The sequence below is a fragment of the Solea solea genome, chromosome 12, assembly GCF_958295425.1.
Source record: "Solea solea chromosome 12, fSolSol10.1, whole genome shotgun sequence".
NCBI classification, from domain to species: domain Eukaryota; kingdom Metazoa; phylum Chordata; class Actinopteri; order Pleuronectiformes; family Soleidae; genus Solea; species Solea solea.
In genome coordinates this window covers 26,207,285-26,227,731 of record NC_081145.1, presented here as the reverse complement: position 1 = coordinate 26,227,731, position 20,447 = coordinate 26,207,285, and the positions used below count along the sequence as shown (strand labels likewise).

Sequence of the window (20,447 nt, the reverse complement as noted above, 5' to 3'; positions counted from 1 at the left end):
ACTCGCATTAAAAAAAGGGTCTATGTTAACATCACACTAACACTGTTCTTATAATCTTAAATATGTGTGAAATATCAACGCTTACCCCAGTAACAATAACCCATTTTCAGGATATACCTGTTTTTTGGAGTATTTTGGTGTTTGAACAGTCACTGTATCAAATATAACTACAGATATTGAACACGATTCCCAGTCAAGCCGCACGTTTTGATATAACATGTGTGGGGGTTTTCTCAAAACTGTAGGAGGAGTTACGTGGCAAACTTTGGGAGGAAGAGGAATAATAAAAAGTAGAATAAACGCGTAGGATTACAAAAGATGCTTGCACTGCAATGCATTCTAGTGAGAACTCTAGATTCTCACGAGAATGCCTTGCAGCAGCAGGCACGAATAAGTCAGCTCTGTGTGAGAGGAGGTCAGAAGAAAAGAAGAGGCTCTGTTAGTGATACATCTGTGGCTTTTCAACTGATATTTCTTGCATTTCTTATCCAAACAACGTCAGCACTGCACAAACACTGACGTCCTTATCATCAGACAGACACACAAGTCCCTTGCATTTATAGATAAACCTTCCTAAATATCTCACATGCAGAGGACAATTGTCATTAAGCTTGAGGGCTCTCAAAGGACACATATATTATTGTATTATTATTTTCTGTGTCTCCCTGCATTACAATTTTTTAAATATTTTTCATGTAATTTCTGTGTATTTTCCTGTTCAAAACAAACCAATTCATTGAAATCCAAACCTCTCAACATGTACAGATTCCTTTTCATACTCACGGTCTGCATATCCCGCCACCGACATGAGCCTGGACTCCAGGCGCATGGGCATGTTCTCGCACAAGATACACATGCTCTGTACGAAACTGCAGCACTCTGCGTTACTGGCTACCGTCAAATACTCCAACATGGCCTTGGCGAGTTCTGCTGCGGTGGAGCCGGTGGCGTCCACTGACTCACATGCGCGACTGGGCATCCTCTGGAGCAAATCTTTAATGACAGCTGACGACTGACTGCTAAGGATCTGGAACAGTTCTGAGGATTCCTGGGCCAAGACAGAGTTCACATTCTCTTCACCAGGGTCGACCTCCTCATCCATGGTCAGACTCCATCAGCTGATGCACACATGAAGACAAATTACAAATGAATGAAATGTCAGGGAAATCCCCAAAATTCTCACAGTCATTATGCAGTTTATTTATGGTCCCTTTGTCACTAGGTTCTCAAAGTGGGGTTCTTGGGAGGCTTTCAGGCACTCTAAAGTGAAATTTGGGGCCATTTCGTGCCACTTTATAGGTACAGTTTGTAGGGAATCTGCAACATCTATTGAATCCTTTCCAAGTATATAAGGAGAACCTATGGCAAAAGGTGTTTAAAGCAGAAGTATGCATCTACCGATACCGATATCAGTCCAATACAGTCATTTTACACCCAATTATGAACGTATGAAGCTGTCATTTCAAAGACATCATTCTCCAACTGTGTAAAAAATATTAAATTCATTCAACAGCCTAAACATGACCCAGCTAAAATTCTGTTTGCTGATTTTTTTTTACATTTTTAGTCTGTACATAGTGAAGCATGCGATTTATAGGATTTTTTTGGATTGTATCGGATTTGTATCATAAAAATATGTACTCTGAAACTGTAGGGGGAGCTCCGCAGAGAAAAAGGAAGAACAATTTTGTCCATAATACATTTTTATCCTTTTTTTTTTATTTTATTTTTTTTAATTGAACCTTTATGTAACCAGATAAAGGTCCAATTGAGATCAAGACCACTTTCACAGGGGTGACCTGGCCAAGAAGGCAGCAAACAGCACACATTATAAACAAGAAGATAACAGTTAGAAAACAAACACTGAATGAAACATAAAAGTTCAAGTACAATAGACAAATGAAGTGCAGGAGTTATGGTTGCAGTAACAATTTAAAAACACAGGCAATGTTTAATGGATTCCCGTTTTTGGCCTTTTAAGATAGAGCAGAAAGTGAAATAAATCTTGGTAATTTTAGTTCAGTTTGGAGATGGTGGACTCCATCGAGAAAACACACTCCTGATACTAATGATATATAAAGGTACATATATATGCATATATTACATATATATATATACATATATGTATGTAATGTAAAGGGTTCATTCTGGTGTAATAAAAATGACAATTCATACATTTAGGTGATTGTACACTACAAACACTGCTACTTAGCGACGAGTCAAGCAGCAGCGGAGCTAACAGGACACCATCTGTTATTAATGCCACAGGTAACTTTCAACTCTCCAGGCAGCACAAGCCCTGTGCCTCTTAGTTAATGTGAGAAAACTTTTACTATACCAATAATCTCCATTGTCATTGTCCATCAAATTTGGATGATGATGACGGCCAGAGTCTGGCTGGCTCAGAGGCTGCAGGAAGTTGCTCTTGTGCACCTCTAGCTACTCTGTTCACAGAGGCAGGGAAGAATAAAATGACGAGGCGAGGATAAACGAACGGTGCTCATTTTGTTTTACACTAAATAATAACATCAACAAGGAAAATCATCTAAAAGTTAAGTTACACACGGCAGCTTTAATGTTTAACTTGCTAGTGACATGAAGTGGTCTCCAATGTAATGTCTGTAACTGGGGTTCATTTAGTAAAGATTGGTCAAGTTTGCAGTGAAACACTGTGGGTGATGGGAGGAAAACGTTTTTAACTGCATCTCAGTATGCAAATAACATAAACTTATGTGATGTTTGGGTTCAAGGTCACAAAATGTAATTGTCTTTCATTTGTTTAACAAAAATAATATTCCAATGGGGGGTGGGGGTAGTTTCTTTTCACATGTCCATTATAATTTGTAGTGGTTCATAATTCAGGTAGAAATAAAATAATACGTTTATATAAACTGTAGGGAATGTTTTTTTTCTGACATTTGACATCAAGCCTTTACGCAGAACTTCTTACTGGTTTTTAAGGGGTTTTCTCGCCTCTTATGTCCTCAGTGTAAGTTCAGTTAATGTACAGTTAAGTTAAGGCAGAACAATACACATACACACGCGCTCTGTTCTGCTCTGTCCCTGTATGCGAGGTCATCTCAGGACAATCGCAGACTCTGCGACATTCATTACCGGCAAAAACACACACACACACACACACACTTTAAAGCCCATGAAACCGCGTGAAGGATACAATATATGAAATAAAATAATAATAAATAAGCACTTACCATGGACTGCTGACTGCATCTCTGCAGCAGCCAGCCGATAGTATCTGTACCTTAAAAACGAAAGTGAAAGCATGAGCGGTTTTAGTTTCGTTTTTTTTTGTGCCACAGCAACCCAGAACATCAACAGCGATTTAACAACAATTTAAAAGACACTGGGCTTCGGTGTCGCAGGGTAACATTTCCTCACACCTGATCACAGTTTGTTTGTGTTTACATGAATCAAACACACGAGACATGAGTCCTCTTTCACACACACACACACACACCCACACAATGCAATAATAGACTAGTGATGTGGAAGGATACAGGACACAAGTCACTTTATTATGGTGTGTATATGCTTTCCTAGGTTTTCATAAGGTTTGATTTGCTTGTGGCATTTGGTTTATTATACTTTGTCAGCTGAAGCAAACCATGTTGCCTTCAGTGTTAAGTGTTTAAGAACCATGGTCTTTTTGACAACACCCACAAGAGGGTTACAGCGCCACCAGCTGTAAAAAAGAACAAAATGACTCAAAAAAAGTTCAATTTACTGTCCGAGAGTAAAAGATCCGAGTGAGTAAAAAAAGTCAAACTTCCCAACACTATAATAGACAGCGATATTCTGATGATAGGGTTGAGACAATAGTTGGAATATGACACTGGTGAATGATTAACTTTACACAGACAAGGTCATATACATACACTACTCACAAAAAGTTGGGGACAATCGGCTTTCAGGTAAAATTTCAGATGAACCTAAAATGCACTATAAACTTTACAGGTGAACCTAATGTGACCTTCTCTAAACTTTTGAATGCATATGTCCAACTGTTCAATGTTTCAGTACTTTTTGCACAACTTGCTGTTCTTAACGGCAAAATTCACAACAGGGGTTTGATCCATGAATCAACCAATACATTTCCTGGTTCAATTATAATGGGCATCCTAACAGTCCTTCCCATCATACTGTTCACATTTTGACATCATGAGACCAAGACGACACCTAACAATTGATCAAAAGTACCTCGCCATTGTGAGGCTTCAAACAGAGGCTTCTCAGATGGAAGTGGCCACTGAGCTTAAAGTGTCATCAGCAGACTGCAACAGAGATACAGAGAGACTGGAAGAGTCACAGAAAGGCAAAGAAGTAGAAGTGCTTTGACCACATCCCACATCGATGATCGCTTGATTGTGAACAGTGCCCTGCAGAACTGGATGATGAATATCACAAAACTCCAGGCACATTTAAAGGAGGTGAGAGGCACCCAAGTGTCACGTCAGACCATTTGAAACCGTTTATATATCCGCATGTTGTTATGGTTTTAGACACAAGACTGGAGGACTCAAATGCACGACACAATGTCAAAGTAAAGTAAAAACGCTCACAAGGAGGATCAAAAATATTAACAAAAGGCACTCGTCAGGAGGATCAAACTAATCTCTACACGGGTAAACCAATCCAGAGAAACACGAATAACTTGCAATGAAAGAATTTGACAATGTAACTCATGGACCAAACGATACAAACTGGCGATATGATGGGGGAAGACCAGGACTATTTATGCAGGAAATGAGAGGGAAGGGTGAATACAAAATAAAACAGGAAGTGCATATGAAAACAAGACATGAGTGACTAAACTTAACAAACTTGACGTGATATTACACATGGTCTGCCTGCTAGACGACCTGCAAAGGTACCTGACCACACCACCAGGCACAGGTCATCGTCTTGCATTGGCCAGGGAGCATTTACACTGGACGAGGGACCAGTGGGCCTCAGTGCTGTTCTCTGATGAAAGTCGATTCACGTTGAGCAGAGATGATGGCTGCAGACGATGTTGGAGACGTCAGGGAGAGAGAGTCATGCTGATGCATAACGGTGGTGCATCAGCATGGTGATAGTGTGGGCAGGTGTGTCTAGTCAATACAGAACTGCCCTGCTCTTTGTGAATGGTACAGTGACAAGCCCATACTACCTGAATAACATCATTAATCCAGTCACTGTGCCTCTGCATGAATAACACAGGCCTAATTTCCTCTTCATGGACGACAATGCTCCAGCTCATCGAGGTCACATCATTAGGGAACGGCTCCTCAAATTGGAGTGGCCTGCACTTTCCCCAGACCTGAATCCCATAGAAAACCTATGGGATCAGCTGAGTTGCCGTGTAGAGGCTCATAACTGTACCCCAGAACCTCAATGACCTGAGAGCCCTTCAAGAAGAGTGGGATGCCATGCCTCAGTAGACAATAAGTCGACTTGAGAACAGCATGAGACGTCATTGTCAAGCTGTAAAAAAGGACACATGACAAGTTATTGAGACGTTGACATTTTTTGTTGTGGTATACCCACCACTGTTGTTGGCTTTTGTTTCAAAAAAATAGTTTGAGATGAGAGAATCACAATTGCATGCTTCTACTTGCCCTACTTTCATGATATAACATCACTGTAGCGTGAACTTTTTTATTTTCCATACATTACACCCGAAAGCCGAATATCCCTAACTTTTTGTGAGTAGTGTATCATGATATCATTCGGATGGGAGAATAGACATTGATAAATACAAAATGGAATAGAATATCAATGAAATAAGACAAATTAATACAAAATATATAATAAGAATATTAAAAAAAATAACAGTTGTTTGGCCCATAAAATGTCATAAAATCTTATGAAACTGTGTTTTCCAAACCTCGAAACTATGACGTTACAAACCACAATCATTCATATTTCATGATTTTGCCATTATATGGGTCAAAGAAACAAAGAAATAATAAAAATTTCAGAAAACATCTTGTTTGACCATGTTTTAATTACTATTTACAGAAAACACTCCCTTATAGATCACTACAGAAAGAAAATGAAAGAGGGCAGTGGCACAGGATGTTGCACTAATCTAACGTACTGGTGTAACCGGTGTGGCCACAGTCTGTCCTTGTGTTGAGTAAAAAAAAAAACAGGGCTGGAGGCAGTCCAAAAATTTAAATAATAATAATAATAATAATAATAATAATAATAATAAAAAAAGCTACAGCAGAAAAAAGAAAGGACGAAAAAGCCACTTACCTCTTCAAGGCAAGCACAAAAACAGAAACATTCACATGAAAATAAAATGTGAAAAATGTGAAATTATACACGTTAAGACAATAATACTTGGCAAAAGTGTTGGTTTTCTACACTGTGTTGCTGTCAAAGTGTCTAATGGCAGTCGGGATGAAGGATAATAACTAGTTTGGGAACTATAGTTGGTTAAAAAAATAAAGTTCCTACTGTCAAATGGGAATATGTAGAGAGAGTAGACATGTGGTACTACATACTAAAGAGCCCTTCTCTACTCTGCAGACTCATCTATCACCATAGACCGTTTACATAAAAAATTACGTATTCTTCCAGTTGTCCCAAGGATGCAAATGTGGAAACAAATATATACTGAATAGCAACTACTAGGCCAGTAAACATTTTTCCTGAGGAGCCTCTGAACGTCCATTTGCAAGAATTCTAGTCTAGGATGACAACTCTAGGAGTTTTGAGATGACATTTTACTGCAAAAAGAAGGACACTCAATGAACTTCACTAGATTTTCACACATGAATTACAGAGGATGCCGAGAGAATTGGGTGTGGACATTCTCTGGAGTTTTGGGATGACATTTTACTGCAATAGGGAAGACACTCACTGAACTTCACTCACAACTTCCACTAAAATATGAGCCAGGTCCTTTACTACATTAGTTAAATGTCCGATGTGGATCAAAAATGTTTACACTGTCTTTTAGTAGTTGCCTTAAAATGAAAAAGGGAGTTTAAATTGACTAAATTGGAGCACTGCTGCATCCCTCTGTTTACAGCCTCCACTAAATTCTATAATTCACACTCTTGGTAACTTCTGCAGACACCAACACCGTCTGTAGAACATCTCTGTATCTTTGGCTGACCGCTAATAGTCGGGGTGGCTTATTGAAAACCAGGAAGGGAATGTGCATATAGTCAATTCTCCAGAGTTTGTTTGTCCTCTGGAGAATAGATAATCTCTGTAAAACGTCTACAATCTTCTGAGATCATCTGGACATCCATGTTTGTATCAAAGCGGTTGTGAAAGTGGAGTAAAATTCACCCAAATTAAAGTATACATATATGTCAGGTATTTGAATTTAGGCTATAGTACCCTAGAAAATTGTTCCCTGACAAATATGCTCTCGAAAATTGATCACTACAAGTAATGCATAAAGTGACAACCCTAATTTGTAACTAAAGGAACCAGAGCAACAACAAGGCAGCCCATCTGTCTATGCATCCGTGGTTCACCCATGGACTGTGCAACAGTCCTTTTTATCCTCTTATTTTTTTTCCTGACAAAAATAGATCTCACTGAAAGTGGTAAGTCAAAAAAATCCCACCCCTCTCCACCCAATCACACCTCAGCACCCGACCTCTGACCTCGCACTTTCCCACCTTCTTTCTTTAGTACATTGACACCTATCTCATTACATTGAACAAGCGTAATCAGATAGAAGCAGCCCCCGAAATGTAAAGTGAGCCAACAGGAAAACAGGGGGAAAAAATAATGTTCAACACATTTCTTACAATAACAATTAATTAAAATAGGTTTACACCCAACCAAGAGACATGCGGCTGCACGAGAGACAAATAACCGCCCTGTCTAACAAGTTTTAAACGTGACCACCCTTTATCATCATTTATTGGGGTGACAATTAACATTATTCCTCATTACAAAATGGCAGAAAAGTCATTTTATCCTGTGCCATAAACATAAGGCGTAGAAGCTGTGTTGTTTTCGCGACAGTTAGGCACAAACGTTTGGCTTTCTACCAAAACTCACATCTGGCACTAGCGGGCAGCCCGCAAAACAGAATGTTTGTTTTATAATGTACTAAAGTCAGAGCCTCACTCGTGATTGATACGCACACCCACCTCTTTCGCTGCAGCACAGTGGCCAGTGAAAGTGATCAAATGACATGATGAAGTATATGGCAGAGGATCCCTGACAGATGTAGCTCAAAGAGAAAAAAGTGTTGCTCTCAGGGTCCCAAGTTAGCCGACAACTGTCCCCCCCTCACCAATCAATCAAACCTACTGTTGCTCCCATAGACAGGATTTCACCACCCAGCTTGAAGCATGTACAGATTAGGTTCCAGGAGAGACTGGCATTACTGCAAAATAATTTTGAGAAGACAATGATAAATCTGTACCTTCAGTCATCAGCAATTTGAAGTAAAGCACACATCCATAAAATAATTTAATTCATTTTAACACATTAATTGTAAAAGATTGTATGGATGTTTACTAATATATATATATATATATATATATATATATATATATATATATCGACATATATATATATATATATATATTCTTTTTTGGAAGAATAACCAGGACTTTTCCTGGAAAACAGAATTGTTCTGGGCCACAGAAGAATTTTGATTGAGTTCTAAAAATGACTGCTTTACTGATGACATTGCACACTTAATGATAGTGTCAAGGACAAACAACTTTGGCGTGTTAATTGAAGGAAAAAGTGACGATCAAACAAGTCCAAGCTGATTACGCATCACCTGCTTGTGATCATCAAAGAGCAGATAAATGTCACTCCTCCCCTCTCCCCGGCTTTCCCTCACTAATAGTGAGCCATAAAATTTAACACACATTTGCATTCCTGATATAGTCTTAAAATCTCAAAGCAACATCCTTGTCAACCATTTAAAAATGTAATGGACTTCCGATATTTCATTAAAAAAATTTATAACAACAATAAGAATAATAATAAAGGAAATATTTAAAATACTACTAATGAATACATGGAATGAATCCTTAATCAATCTGCACCTTAACATGTGGGTTCTCACACTGTAGCCTCTGTTGTTGATACTGTTTGTGTAAATTAAGAATACAATTAGTAAGTAAATAATTTGAGTATTTACAAAAAGAAAGAAATAATTAAAATGCCACTTAATACAGTGATTCTCTGACATTTAGTCTCAGCAAAATATGCTAAGTCCTTTCACGGCTCAGCTGACATTCTTGCCATATTTGGCATGCAGCCCTGCTTTAACCTTTGCTTTGTAAGCAAACTGGACCGCATATAAGGGGTCCACGAGGGGCTACAGGTTGTGTGGTGGAAGACTGGTGAAGCTCCTTTCTGTGGTGAGAACATCTTCTCCTGACTCTGTAGCATTGAAATCCTTGTTTTATGAAATATCTCATGATCTGAATATATTATTCTTTTAACTAAAACAATAATGACTTTACTTGTTTTTTTCTCCTTGTTACTTGAAAATTAGCAGCAATTAGGATCATTTAAATTAGAAAATTTAAGTTGAGTTCATGTCTGGCACTGACTGCAACATCATTTTTTAAACATGATTCTAAGAAGTATCTTATGATTTTAATATATTATTCTTTAAAGTAAAATAATAATGACTTTACTTATATTTTTCTCCTTGCTACTTAAAATATTAACAGCAATTTGGATGATTTAATTTTTAAATGTCATGTCTGACATGTCTGACACTGACTGGAACATAATTTTTTAAACAGGTATCGAGAAATTCACTCTTTTTCACAAGGGGAAGGGGAAGGTATGTACAATTTTTGTAATTTTTGCAATTTCTGCCTGTTGTGTCAATGAACTTGGGTGTTTTTCATCCAATCTGAATAAGCTTAAGTCTAGCGTTGACAGGTTTTAAAAGCATGCCATCTGTAAATTTAGAAAAGGCATCCCTTGCTTTAGATTGATCAGTTGATGGTTCCGTAACAAGTTTACAGTGGACACTTGCACGAATGAAAACCATCACTTAAAGATTTCTGTTGTTTGACTTGTTACACAGACCTAAACCGCCACCATGAGTACCGACGCTGAGATGGCCCTTTATGGCAAAGCTGCCATTTACCTCCGGAAGCCAGAGAAGGAGAGAATTGAGGCTCAAACCAGACCTTTTGATGCCAAGACTGCCTGCTATGCGGCTGATGTCAAAGAGCTGTACCTGAAGGCAACAATCCTCAAGAAAGATGGTGGCAAAGTCACCGTCAAAATCCTGGATACTCAGGAGGTTTGTATCAAAAAGACAGACTTCACTAAAAAGTAAATGTGACCAGTTCTCACTGTGACATGTCCTGTTGCAGGAGAAGACAGTTAAAGAGGACGAAGTATTTCCAATGAACCCTCCCAAGTACGACAAAATGGAGGACATGGCCATGATGACCCATCTCAATGAAGCTACTGTCCTGTATAACCTCAAAGAGCGTTATGCAGCATGGATGATCTACGTAAGACAGTCTCTCCGAACACCTGTGATGACTTTCACAACTATACATTAAGTTACATGTTATATTATATGTTTATGATCCTTTTCAGACCTACTCAGGGTTGTTCTGTGCAACTGTGAACCCCTACAAGTGGCTCCCAGTGTATGACTCTGAAGTTGTCAGTGCCTATAGAGGCAAGAAGCGCATGGAGGCTCCACCCCACATCTTCTCCGTCTCTGACAACGCTTATCAGTTCATGCTTACTGGTATGTCCTGAACATCATGTGAAGTCTGAGAGTGAATCGGATTCCTGTTGTAGAAATGCATGCTAATTTAATTTGCTTTCTATTTCAATAGACAGGGAGAACCAGTCCGTCTTGATCACGTAAGTTTTACATTTAATTTACTTTATTTCAATAGAATCAAATATCGTGTTCAAATTCTTACAAGTCTCTGTTCATACCCAGTGGAGAATCTGGTGCTGGAAAGACTGTGAACACCAAGCGTGTCATCCAGTACTTCGCAACAATCTCAGTGGGAGGAGACAAGAAGAAAGACCAAGGAAAAATCCAGGTACGTCTTGATGAAAGACAAAGTACAAATTGAATTATATAGTATATGTCTATAATAACCTTTTCTAACACAATTTCTTTGCTTTGATTATAGGGGTCACTGGAGGATCAGATTATTGCAGCCAATCCTCTGCTGGAGGCTTATGGTAATGCCAAAACTGTGAGGAATGACAACTCCTCTCGTTTCGTAAGTATGAATTTATTTCCACAAGAAAAAAAAGTTCCTAAGCACTGCCTATGTGGAGAGAGACTTACAACAATGCATCTGTCCTAAACAGGGTAAATTCATCAGAATCCATTTCGGCACAACCGGCAAACTGGCTAGTGCTGATATTGAGACATGTAAGTAACAAACCTCATAGCAAGTCCAGATGAGTGGAACTGAAAATTGGCCATGTTGTGACTCTCTTCAACAACTTTTGTAGATCTGCTGGAGAAGTCAAGAGTGACATTCCAGCTTCCTGATGAGAGAGGCTACCACATCTTCTATCAGATGATGACAAACCACAAGCCTGGGGTGATTGGTGAGCAGACTGGGTACAACATTAAACTTAATAGAAAAGAAAAGAAAACTAAAAAATTGTTCACCCTTTTTGATTACTAGAAGCGGCACTCATCACAACCAACCCCTACGACTTCCCCTTGATCAGCATGGGTCAGATCACTGTGGCCAGCATTGATGACAAAGTTGAGCTGGAAGCCACAGATGTGAGTGACATGAATATTTCAAATATTATAAGTTAATGCTTGCCTTTAATATGAGACCTGAAGTGATCCTATGAATGCACTTTCAAAAGGTATTAACATTTTTGTAAACAAATCGGTTTGAACACAGAACGCTATTGATATTCTGGGTTTCACTGGTGAGGAGAAGATAAGCATCTACAAGATGACCGGTGCTGTGATCCACCATGGCAACGTGAAGTTCAAGCAGAAACAGCGTGAGGAGCAGGCTGAGCCCGATGGCACAGAGGGTGAGTACTTCAAAGAGTCAAGTGTTAATGTCACATCAAAGTGAATGGTTGTAAATTTTATAATCACACGGTTTTGTGCTCTTTCATGATGGACAATATTGTGACATCTTGTATACATTAATTCTAAGTGATCTCACAATTTCAGATGCTGACAAAGTTGCTTACTTGTTGGGTCTGAACTCCGCTGACATGTTGAAGGGTCTGTGCTATCCCAGAGTAAAGGTCGGAAATGAGTTTGTCACCAAGGGACAGACTGTACCTCAGGTATACAACATATTGTGTTTTTTTTGTTTCTTTTTTGATTAAAATATAATATAATGAGATGTCACTTAAGTGACATATGATGTTTGGAGGTATACATTTGATATGCTATGTGTATTATCAAATGCATTAGAATATAATGTGACAATTTCATATGAAGGTAAATTCATTCACTGTTAGAAGTGCAGAAAATTATCATAAAGGGTCAATCAAATGACAATTCTACAGAAAAAGCAGTGTAGTTAATACAAAACAAGCCTAACAAGTTAAAGAACTAGATATGTCTCTAGGAGGTTGGAAAATGTACAATTAAAACGTTTCAAAGATGGAAGGAACTGAAAAAAAAGCTTTTTAACTAAACAAATATATTTATTTTTCTTTAGGTCAATAACTCAGTTACTGCCCTGGCCAAGTCTATCTATGAGAGGATGTTCTTGTGGATGGTCATCCGTATCAACCAGATGTTGGACACTAAGCAACAAAGGAACCACTTCATTGGTGTCCTGGATATTGCTGGTTTTGAAATCTTTGATGTAAGCTTCAATCCCTGCAGCTCATCATCTTTATTTGTTTTTATAATGGTTTCATTGTTAGTGCCCATAAGAGATAGGCTGATTATTTTGCTCTCTCACAGTTCAACACCCTGGAGCAGCTGTGTATTAACTTCACCAATGAGAAACTGCAACAGTTCTTCAACCACCACATGTTCGTCCTGGAGCAAGAGGAGTACAAGAAGGAGGGTATCATCTGGGAGTTCATTGACTTCGGCATGGACTTGGCTGCCTGTATTGAGCTGATTGAGAAGGTATACATCAATTCGACTACTACTGTACTGTATACTACTGTATATAAGACTAAAGAATTACTTCACTTAATACCTTTCTCTCTGCATTTTCATCAAGCCCATGGGCATCTTCTCCATCCTTGAAGAGGAGTGCATGTTCCCCAAGGCGACAGACACATCCTTCAAAAACAAGCTTTATGACCAACATCTGGGCAAAAACAAAGCATTTGAGAAGCCTAAACCTGCAAAGGGCAAGGCTGAGGCTCACTTCTCCCTGGTGCACTATGCTGGTACTGTGGACTACAATATCGGTGGCTGGCTGGACAAGAACAAGGACCCACTGAACGAGTCTGTGCTGCAGCTGTACCAGAAGTCTTCAGTTAAACTGCTGGCTGCCCTGTATCCTCCCGTTGTTGAGGGTATGATGTCCCACAAGTGAATTAAAACATGCAAAAAAGATTTAACATATAGTACATTTTTGAAAAACTATCATGGGTTTGTGTGTTGCACAGATAACACCAAGAAGGGAGGCAAGAAGAAGGGTGGTTCTATGCAGACTGTGTCTTCACAGTTTAGGGTAAGGTTGAACTAATGAATAACATTGCAAATTTGATTTTTAATTTATACACATGTGAAATTGAATGACAATTTGTAATATTATGTATCTACAGGAGAACTTGGGCAAGCTGATGACAAACTTGAGGAGCACCCATCCTCACTTTGTGCGTTGCCTGATTCCCAATGAGTCAAAGACTCCAGGTATTCTATTCCTATCTTGTTTTAGGGATGGCCTACATAGGTTTAATAAAAACAAACACATGCCTATATTTACTTTTTAGTGTCCTGACCTACTAATATCTATTGTACAGGTCTTATGGAGAACTTCCTGGTCATCCACCAGCTCAGGTGTAATGGTGTACTGGAAGGTATCAGAATCTGCAGAAAAGGTTTCCCCAGCAGAATCCTCTACGGTGACTTCAAGCAGAGGTATCATTGAAGATAATATTAATGTTTGGTGTATCATATACTGAATTGTTCTTGTATATTTCAATGCAGACTATGAAGAGAAAATGTTCAAACTAATCATTAATTATTTCATAAACAGATACAAGGTACTGAATGCCAGTGTCATCCCTGAGGGTCAGTTCATTGACAACAAGAAGGCCTCAGAAAAGCTGCTTGGGTCAATTGACATTGATCACGACCAGTACAGATTTGGGCACACCAAGGTAAGCACCTTCAATGCAGTCATGTATTCAGTATATTAAAAAAAAATCTATTGATTATGTTGCAAATTTCAATACAGTTCCACCTCCCAAATACATAAATAGTCACTGGAGCACAGTTTTCTTTCAGATAAAAACATTTCTAAATGTTTGTGCAGAGTACAGACACTGAACTCAATATTGTGGACATATAGAGAGATTCTGTTTCCTGTTTATTCAGGTGTTCTTCAAGGCTGGTCTGCTGGGCACCCTTGAGGAGCTGAGAGATGAAAAACTGGCATCTCTGGTCACCATGACTCAAGCTCTCTGTCGTGCTTACCTCATGAGAAAGGAGTTTGTGGAGATGACAGCGAGAAGGCATGTTGAAAACAAGCTCTTATGCACACAAAGGACTAGCATAAAATTGCAACCATTCATTTTTGTAACACCGAGTTCTTGTTAATAGGGATGCCATTTATACCATCCAGTACAACGTCCGCTCATTCATGAATGTCAAGCACTGGCCATGGATGAAGGTCTACTACAAGATCAAGCCTCTGCTGAAGAGTGCTGAAACTGAAAAGGAGCTTCAGCAGATGAAGGAGAACTATGAAAAGATGACCTCAGACTTGGCTACTGCCCTGGCCAAGAAGAAGGACCTAGAGGAGAAGATGGTTTCTCTTCTGCAGGAAAAGAACGATCTGCAGCTGCAAGTGGCATCCGTAAGTGCACATTTAACAAACTTAAATTTAATTGATCAAACATTGACGTGTTAATGCTTATGTTATTACAATGACATAGGAAACAGAGAATCTGTCAGATGCTGAGGAAAGATGTGAGGGACTCATCAAGAGCAAGATTCAGCTTGAGGCAAAACTCAAAGAAACAACTGAGAGACTGGAGGATGAAGAAGAAATGAATGCTGAGCTCACTGGCAAGAAGAGAAAGCTGGAGGATGAATGCTCTGAGCTGAAGAAGGATATTGATGATCTGGAACTGACCTTGGCCAAAGTGGAGAAGGAGAAACATGCCACAGAGAACAAGGTTTTTAAATATTAATATATTCTGGGTGTCAAGTAAAAGTATGATCATCAACTGATTAAAAACCACATCTTGCTTTAAAAACATAGGTCAAGAATCTGACAGAGGAGATGGCCTCTCAGGATGAGAGCGTTGCTAAGCTGACCAAGGAGAAGAAAGCCCTTCAGGAGGCTCATCAGCAAACTCTTGATGACCTCCAGGCTGAGGAAGACAAAGTTAACACTCTGACCAAGGCTAAGACCAAGCTTGAGCAGCAAGTCGATGATGTAAGTTTACAAAATCACTCAAGTTTACGAAACAAACCGCTTTTTGTCCCATGACATTAAATACTGATATCAATGTGCAGCTTGAAGGTTCTCTGGAGCAAGAGAAGAAGCTGCGTATGGACCTTGAGAGAGCCAAGAGAAAGCTTGAGGGTGATCTCAAACTGGCCCAGGAATCCATTATGGATCTTGAGAATGACAAGCAGCAGTCTGAGGAGAAAATTAAAAAGTAACCTAATTTGGTTTCCGTCACTACTTAAAACAATAGTCATATTCTAAAAATCAGGTCAAACTTACTTTGCACTTTTATTTCACAGGAAGGACTTCGAAACCAGTCAACTCCTCAGCAAGATTGAGGATGAGCAGTCATTGGGTGCTCAGCTCCAGAAGAAGATCAAGGAGCTTCAGGTAACAGACATATTGCACTACTTATTACAGTAGTACTATATATTTTTAAAATGTACTGTTTTAACTTTGAATGTTGACTAAAGACCAGTATATTTACATTTAAAAGGCCCGTATTGAGGAACTGGAGGAAGAGATTGAGGCTGAGCGTGCTGCTCGTGCCAAGGTTGAGAAGCAGAGGGCTGACCTCTCCAGGGAACTTGAGGAGATCAGTGAGAGGCTCGAGGAGGCCGGCGGTGCCACTGCAGCTCAGATTGAGATGAACAAGAAGCGCGAGGCTGAGTTCCAGAAGCTCCGTCGTGACCTTGAGGAGGCCACTCTGCAGCATGAAGCCACTGCTGCTGCTCTTCGTAAGAAGCAGGCCGACAGTGTTGCTGAGCTGGGAGAGCAGATCGACAACCTCCAGCGTGTCAAGCAGAAGCTTGAGAAGGAAAAGAGTGAATACAAGATGGAGATTGATGACCTGTCCAGCAACATGGAGGCTGTTGCCAAGGCAAAGGTAGAAATACTTTAGGTGTTATAATATAAGTTAACTATGTATGATACATTATATAACTCGACCAAAAATGTCATATTTTCTTTGTCTTCTCTAAAGGGAAATCTTGAAAAAATGTGCCGTACACTTGAGGACCAACTTAGTGAACTGAAGACCAAGAATGACGAAAATGTCCGTCAAATCAATGACCTGAGTACACATAAAGCACGTCTCCTGACAGAAAATGGTATGTAGTTAACCTAAAAACACAGCAACCTTCTGGACATAAACCAAATACTGAAAAAAAATGATTGATCATTTTCTCAAGGTGAGTTCGGCCGTCAAATTGAGGAGAAGGAAGCCCTTGTCTCCCAGCTGACCAGAGGCAAACAGGCCTTCACTCAGCAGGTTGAGGAGCTGAAGAGACAGATTGAAGAGGAGGTTAAGGTAAAACACTTTCAAGAGCATCTTAAAATTCTTATGCTAGGTTAAGACATGTTGTTTACTCATCTATATTTCTTCTTTCAGGCCAAGAATGCTCTTGCTCATGCAGTGCAATCTGCTCGCCATGACTGTGATCTGCTGAGAGAACAGTTTGAGGAGGAACAGGAGGCCAAGGCTGAGCTGCAGCGTGGCATGTCCAAGGCCAACAGCGAGGTGGCTCAGTGGAGAACTAAGTATGAAACTGATGCTATCCAGCGCACTGAGGAGCTTGAGGAGGCCAAGTGAGTATTACTCAAACAAGAACATGCCCAGATGTTTCCTCCTGATGTTTTAAAAGTTCCTAGGTATTGGTAAATGTAAGGTTTTTCATTGGAAAATACATTTTTGATTTTTTTCATAGGAAAAAGTTGGCTCAGCGTCTTCAGGATGCTGAGGAACAGATTGAGGCTGTGAATTCCAAGTGTGCTTCTCTGGAGAAAACCAAACAGAGGCTCCAGAGTGAGGTGGAGGATCTCATGATTGATGTGGAGAGAGCTAATGGACTGGCTGCTAACCTGGACAAGAAGCAGAGGAACTTCGACAAGGTAATGTTTCCATTAGGCAACCTCAACATAAAATCAGAACAGTATGTTTTTGGAGGGAATGTTATTATTTTTCTCTATACTGATTACTACAAAACTGTAAAATTTGAATAGGTCTTGGCAGAGTGGAAGCAGAAGTATGAGGAGGGTCAGTCAGAGCTTGAAGGAGCTCAGAAGGAGGCTCGTTCTCTTGGCACTGAGCTGTTCAAGATGAAGAACTCTTATGAGGAGGCTCTGGATCAGCTGGAGACCATGAAGCGTGAAAACAAGAACCTGCAACGTGAGTTTCTATTTGATTGTATTAGCAAATAGACTGTGGTCCACACATATTTGGGTTTATGACATTTTACACACACATGTCTTTGCAGAGGAGATCTCGGATCTGACTGAACAGATTGGTGAGACTGGAAAGAACATCCATGAGCTGGAGAAGGCCAAGAAGCTGGTGGAGACTGAGAAGTCTGAGATCCAGACAGCTCTTGAGGAGGCTGAGGTATGTTTTTTAATATGGGAAATTACTTTATAATGGCAGACTAGGCCTGGAGGCAAGGATGAAAATGTTTCTTTTTGTTATCACTAGGGAACTCTGGAACATGAAGAGTCTAAGATCCTGCGCGTCCAGCTGGAGCTCAACCAAATCAAGGGTGAGGTGGACAGGAAGCTGGCAGAAAAAGATGAGGAGATGGAGCAGATCAAGAGGAACAGCCAGAGGGTGATTGACTCCATGCAGAGCACTCTGGATTCTGAGGTCAGGAGCAGGAATGATGCCCTGAGAATCAAGAAGAAGATGGAGGGAGACCTGAATGAGATGGAGATTCAGCTCAGCCATGCCAATCGCCAGGCTTCTGAGTCACAAAAGCAACTCAGGAATGTTCAGGTACAGCTGAAGGATGCTCAACTGCACCTTGATGATGCTGTCAGAGCCCAGGAAGACCTCAAGGAACAGGCTGCTATGGTGGACCGCAGGAACGGTCTCATGATGGCTGAAATTGAGGAACTTAGAGCTGCTCTGGAACAGACAGAGAGGGGACGCAAGGTTGCTGAACAGGAGCTGGTGGATGCCAGTGAGCGTGTTGGACTTCTGCACTCTCAGGTGAAAAAATGCAATAATTTCTTCAATCATTCATAAAAGAGTTTTTAAATATCATGGACAATATGCATGCAATGTCTTAACTAAGTATTTTGTATCTTTCAGAACACAAGCCTTCTGAACACCAAGAAGAAGCTTGAGTCTGACCTGGTTCAGGTCCAGGGGGAAGTGGATGACACTGTTCAGGAAGCAAGGAACGCAGAGGAGAAGGCTAAGAAGGCCATCACTGATGTATGTTTACATTTTTTAAGTATTCTACTCCAGCTAAACTGTGTTTTATTCATGGCATTTTTAATGAAATGGTTTATTTAGGCTGCAATGATGGCTGAGGAGCTGAAGAAGGAGCAGGATACTAGTGCTCACCTGGAGAGGATGAAGAAGAACCTGGAGGTTGCTGTTAAGGACCTGCAGCATCGTCTGGATGAGGCTGAGAACCTGGCCATGAAGGGTGGCAAGAAGCAGCTTCAGAAACTCGAGTCTAGGGTAAGACAGCCATGAAAGAAATTGACACAGATAAATAAATGTAATGAAGCTTAAAAAAACACCCTGATTCTAAACCTTGTCCATGTTATGTGGTTTTCTGAAGGTGCGTGAGCTGGAGGCAGAAGTAGAGGGTGAGCAGAGGCGTGGTGCTGATGCAGTTAAGGGTGTTCGCAAATATGAGAGGAGAGTGAAGGAGCTCACCTACCAGGTATGGTCATTTGGACATTTAAGATAAATCAATCTAATATTATACTTGCAATTTAAGTATTTACACACGAAAATCTATGTACTCACTACTATAGACTGAGGAGGACAAGAAGAACGTTGCCAGGCTGCAGGACCTGGTTGACAAGCTGCAGCTCAAGGTTAAGGCCTACAAGAGGCAGGCTGAGGAAGCTGTAAGTACATCACATTTAATTTATATTATGTCACATTTCATAGTAAACATTTCTGCTCTCCTATATTTACCAATCACTTTGTATTGTACAACAGGAGGAGCAGGCCAATGTTCATCTGTCCAAGTGCAGGAAGGTCCAGCATGAGCTGGAAGAGGCTGAGGAGCGCGCTGATATCGCAGAATCCCAGGTCAACAAGCTGAGAGTCAAGAGCCGGGACTCTGGCAAGGTAAATACATATCACTTTGGGACTAAATGTTAATAGAAATCTTAAGATACAATTTTTTACATTCTATATAATCTACATCCTACTAGGCTCAAACACTATAAAATCTGATCCATGTACATGTCAACTAAAGCTTCTAACTAATAAACCATGTATTTGTTTTACAGGGGAAAGAAGCAGCTGAGTAAAGCACAGAGCTTTGCTATGTATGTATCATATAATATGGCATAATGCTGACACAATAAAGCTTTAAGTGTTGCTCTTAAACTTCCTATGCTGTTCATCTCTTTTTTTCCCCTGAATTATCATTTCAATATGTATAACCTAAAAAATGGCAATGAAAAGAATTTAAAAATAGAAAAGTAATTAATCTAAAAATACATTTGAGGAATGTTTTTCTTTGAAAGCCACAGGGAGGACTGAGCATAATAACTGTATTATTGTGTACTATCAAATTGTACAGTTTCTCGTGAAAAATTAGCAAATCCAGAATGACTGTCTCAACTGTGTCTGACTGGATAAAAAAACAAAACAAATCTGGGCACTCAAAGAATTTCATGCAGGTGATTGTTGGGTACACTTCTTTTTTTAAAACATTCCTTGAAAGTAAATGACGTTGTCACATGATAGACTGCACTGTGGAAATTTACAGTATTTGCAATTTCAGTGCAGTGACCTTGAGCGACCACTGGTGTGTGTGAGCCAAAAATGGACTGCTATGCTATGTCTGCAGAGTCAGTTAAAGTGTGAATAGCTTGACATAGCAGTGTGAATGCCACAGGCCTATC

General features: G+C 39.9%; 2 protein-coding genes across 2 annotated transcripts in view; one reads left to right on the top strand and one right to left on the bottom strand.

Annotated features, from left to right (window-relative positions):
- nlrc5 (NLR family, CARD domain containing 5) overlaps positions 1–3,269 on the bottom strand; it is a 33,677-nt gene extending 30,408 nt beyond the window's left edge. Inside the window, exons 1-2 of the mRNA XM_058645339.1 lie at positions 3,213–3,269; positions 784–1,118 (exon numbers count right to left, since the gene is read on the bottom strand). Coding sequence (XP_058501322.1) covers positions 784–1,102 — 319 coding nt within the window. The 5' untranslated portion in view covers positions 1,103–1,118; positions 3,213–3,269. The remainder of the gene's footprint in view (positions 1–783; positions 1,119–3,212) is intronic.
- A 6,037-nt stretch (positions 3,270–9,306) lies between these two features.
- LOC131469905 (myosin heavy chain, fast skeletal muscle-like) lies at positions 9,307–19,926 on the top strand. Its single transcript, XM_058645325.1, has 40 exons — positions 9,307–9,359; positions 9,753–9,793; positions 10,043–10,264; positions 10,338–10,481; positions 10,570–10,726; positions 10,818–10,845; positions 10,928–11,033; positions 11,127–11,219; positions 11,311–11,374; positions 11,458–11,556; positions 11,637–11,740; positions 11,868–12,006; positions 12,152–12,270; positions 12,651–12,800; positions 12,902–13,072; positions 13,170–13,470; positions 13,564–13,628; positions 13,723–13,810; positions 13,921–14,038; positions 14,157–14,280; positions 14,498–14,634; positions 14,723–14,978; positions 15,058–15,300; positions 15,387–15,563; positions 15,644–15,789; positions 15,878–15,968; positions 16,075–16,464; positions 16,561–16,687; positions 16,769–16,887; positions 16,969–17,165; positions 17,285–17,468; positions 17,580–17,745; positions 17,834–17,958; positions 18,046–18,558; positions 18,661–18,786; positions 18,868–19,038; positions 19,142–19,246; positions 19,341–19,436; positions 19,531–19,662; positions 19,827–19,926. Exons 3-40 carry the CDS (start codon positions 10,058–10,060, stop codon positions 19,845–19,847), a joined length of 5,799 nt encoding a protein of 1,932 aa, XP_058501308.1. The 5' UTR covers positions 9,307–9,359; positions 9,753–9,793; positions 10,043–10,057; the 3' UTR covers positions 19,848–19,926.
- Positions 19,927–20,447: the final 521 nt, after the last annotated feature.

Coding starts and splice junctions, on each gene's coding strand:
- LOC131469905 (XM_058645325.1), top strand. CDS start 10,058: ATGAGTACCGACGCTGAGATGGCCCTTTATGGCAAAGCTGCCATTTAC. Junction 14,281..14,497: donor ACAGATTTGGGCACACCAAG/GTAAGCACCTTC, acceptor CTGTTTATTCAG/GTGTTCTTCAAGGCTGGTCT. Junction 15,790..15,877: donor TCTGAGGAGAAAATTAAAAA/GTAACCTAATTT, acceptor TTTATTTCACAG/GAAGGACTTCGAAACCAGTC.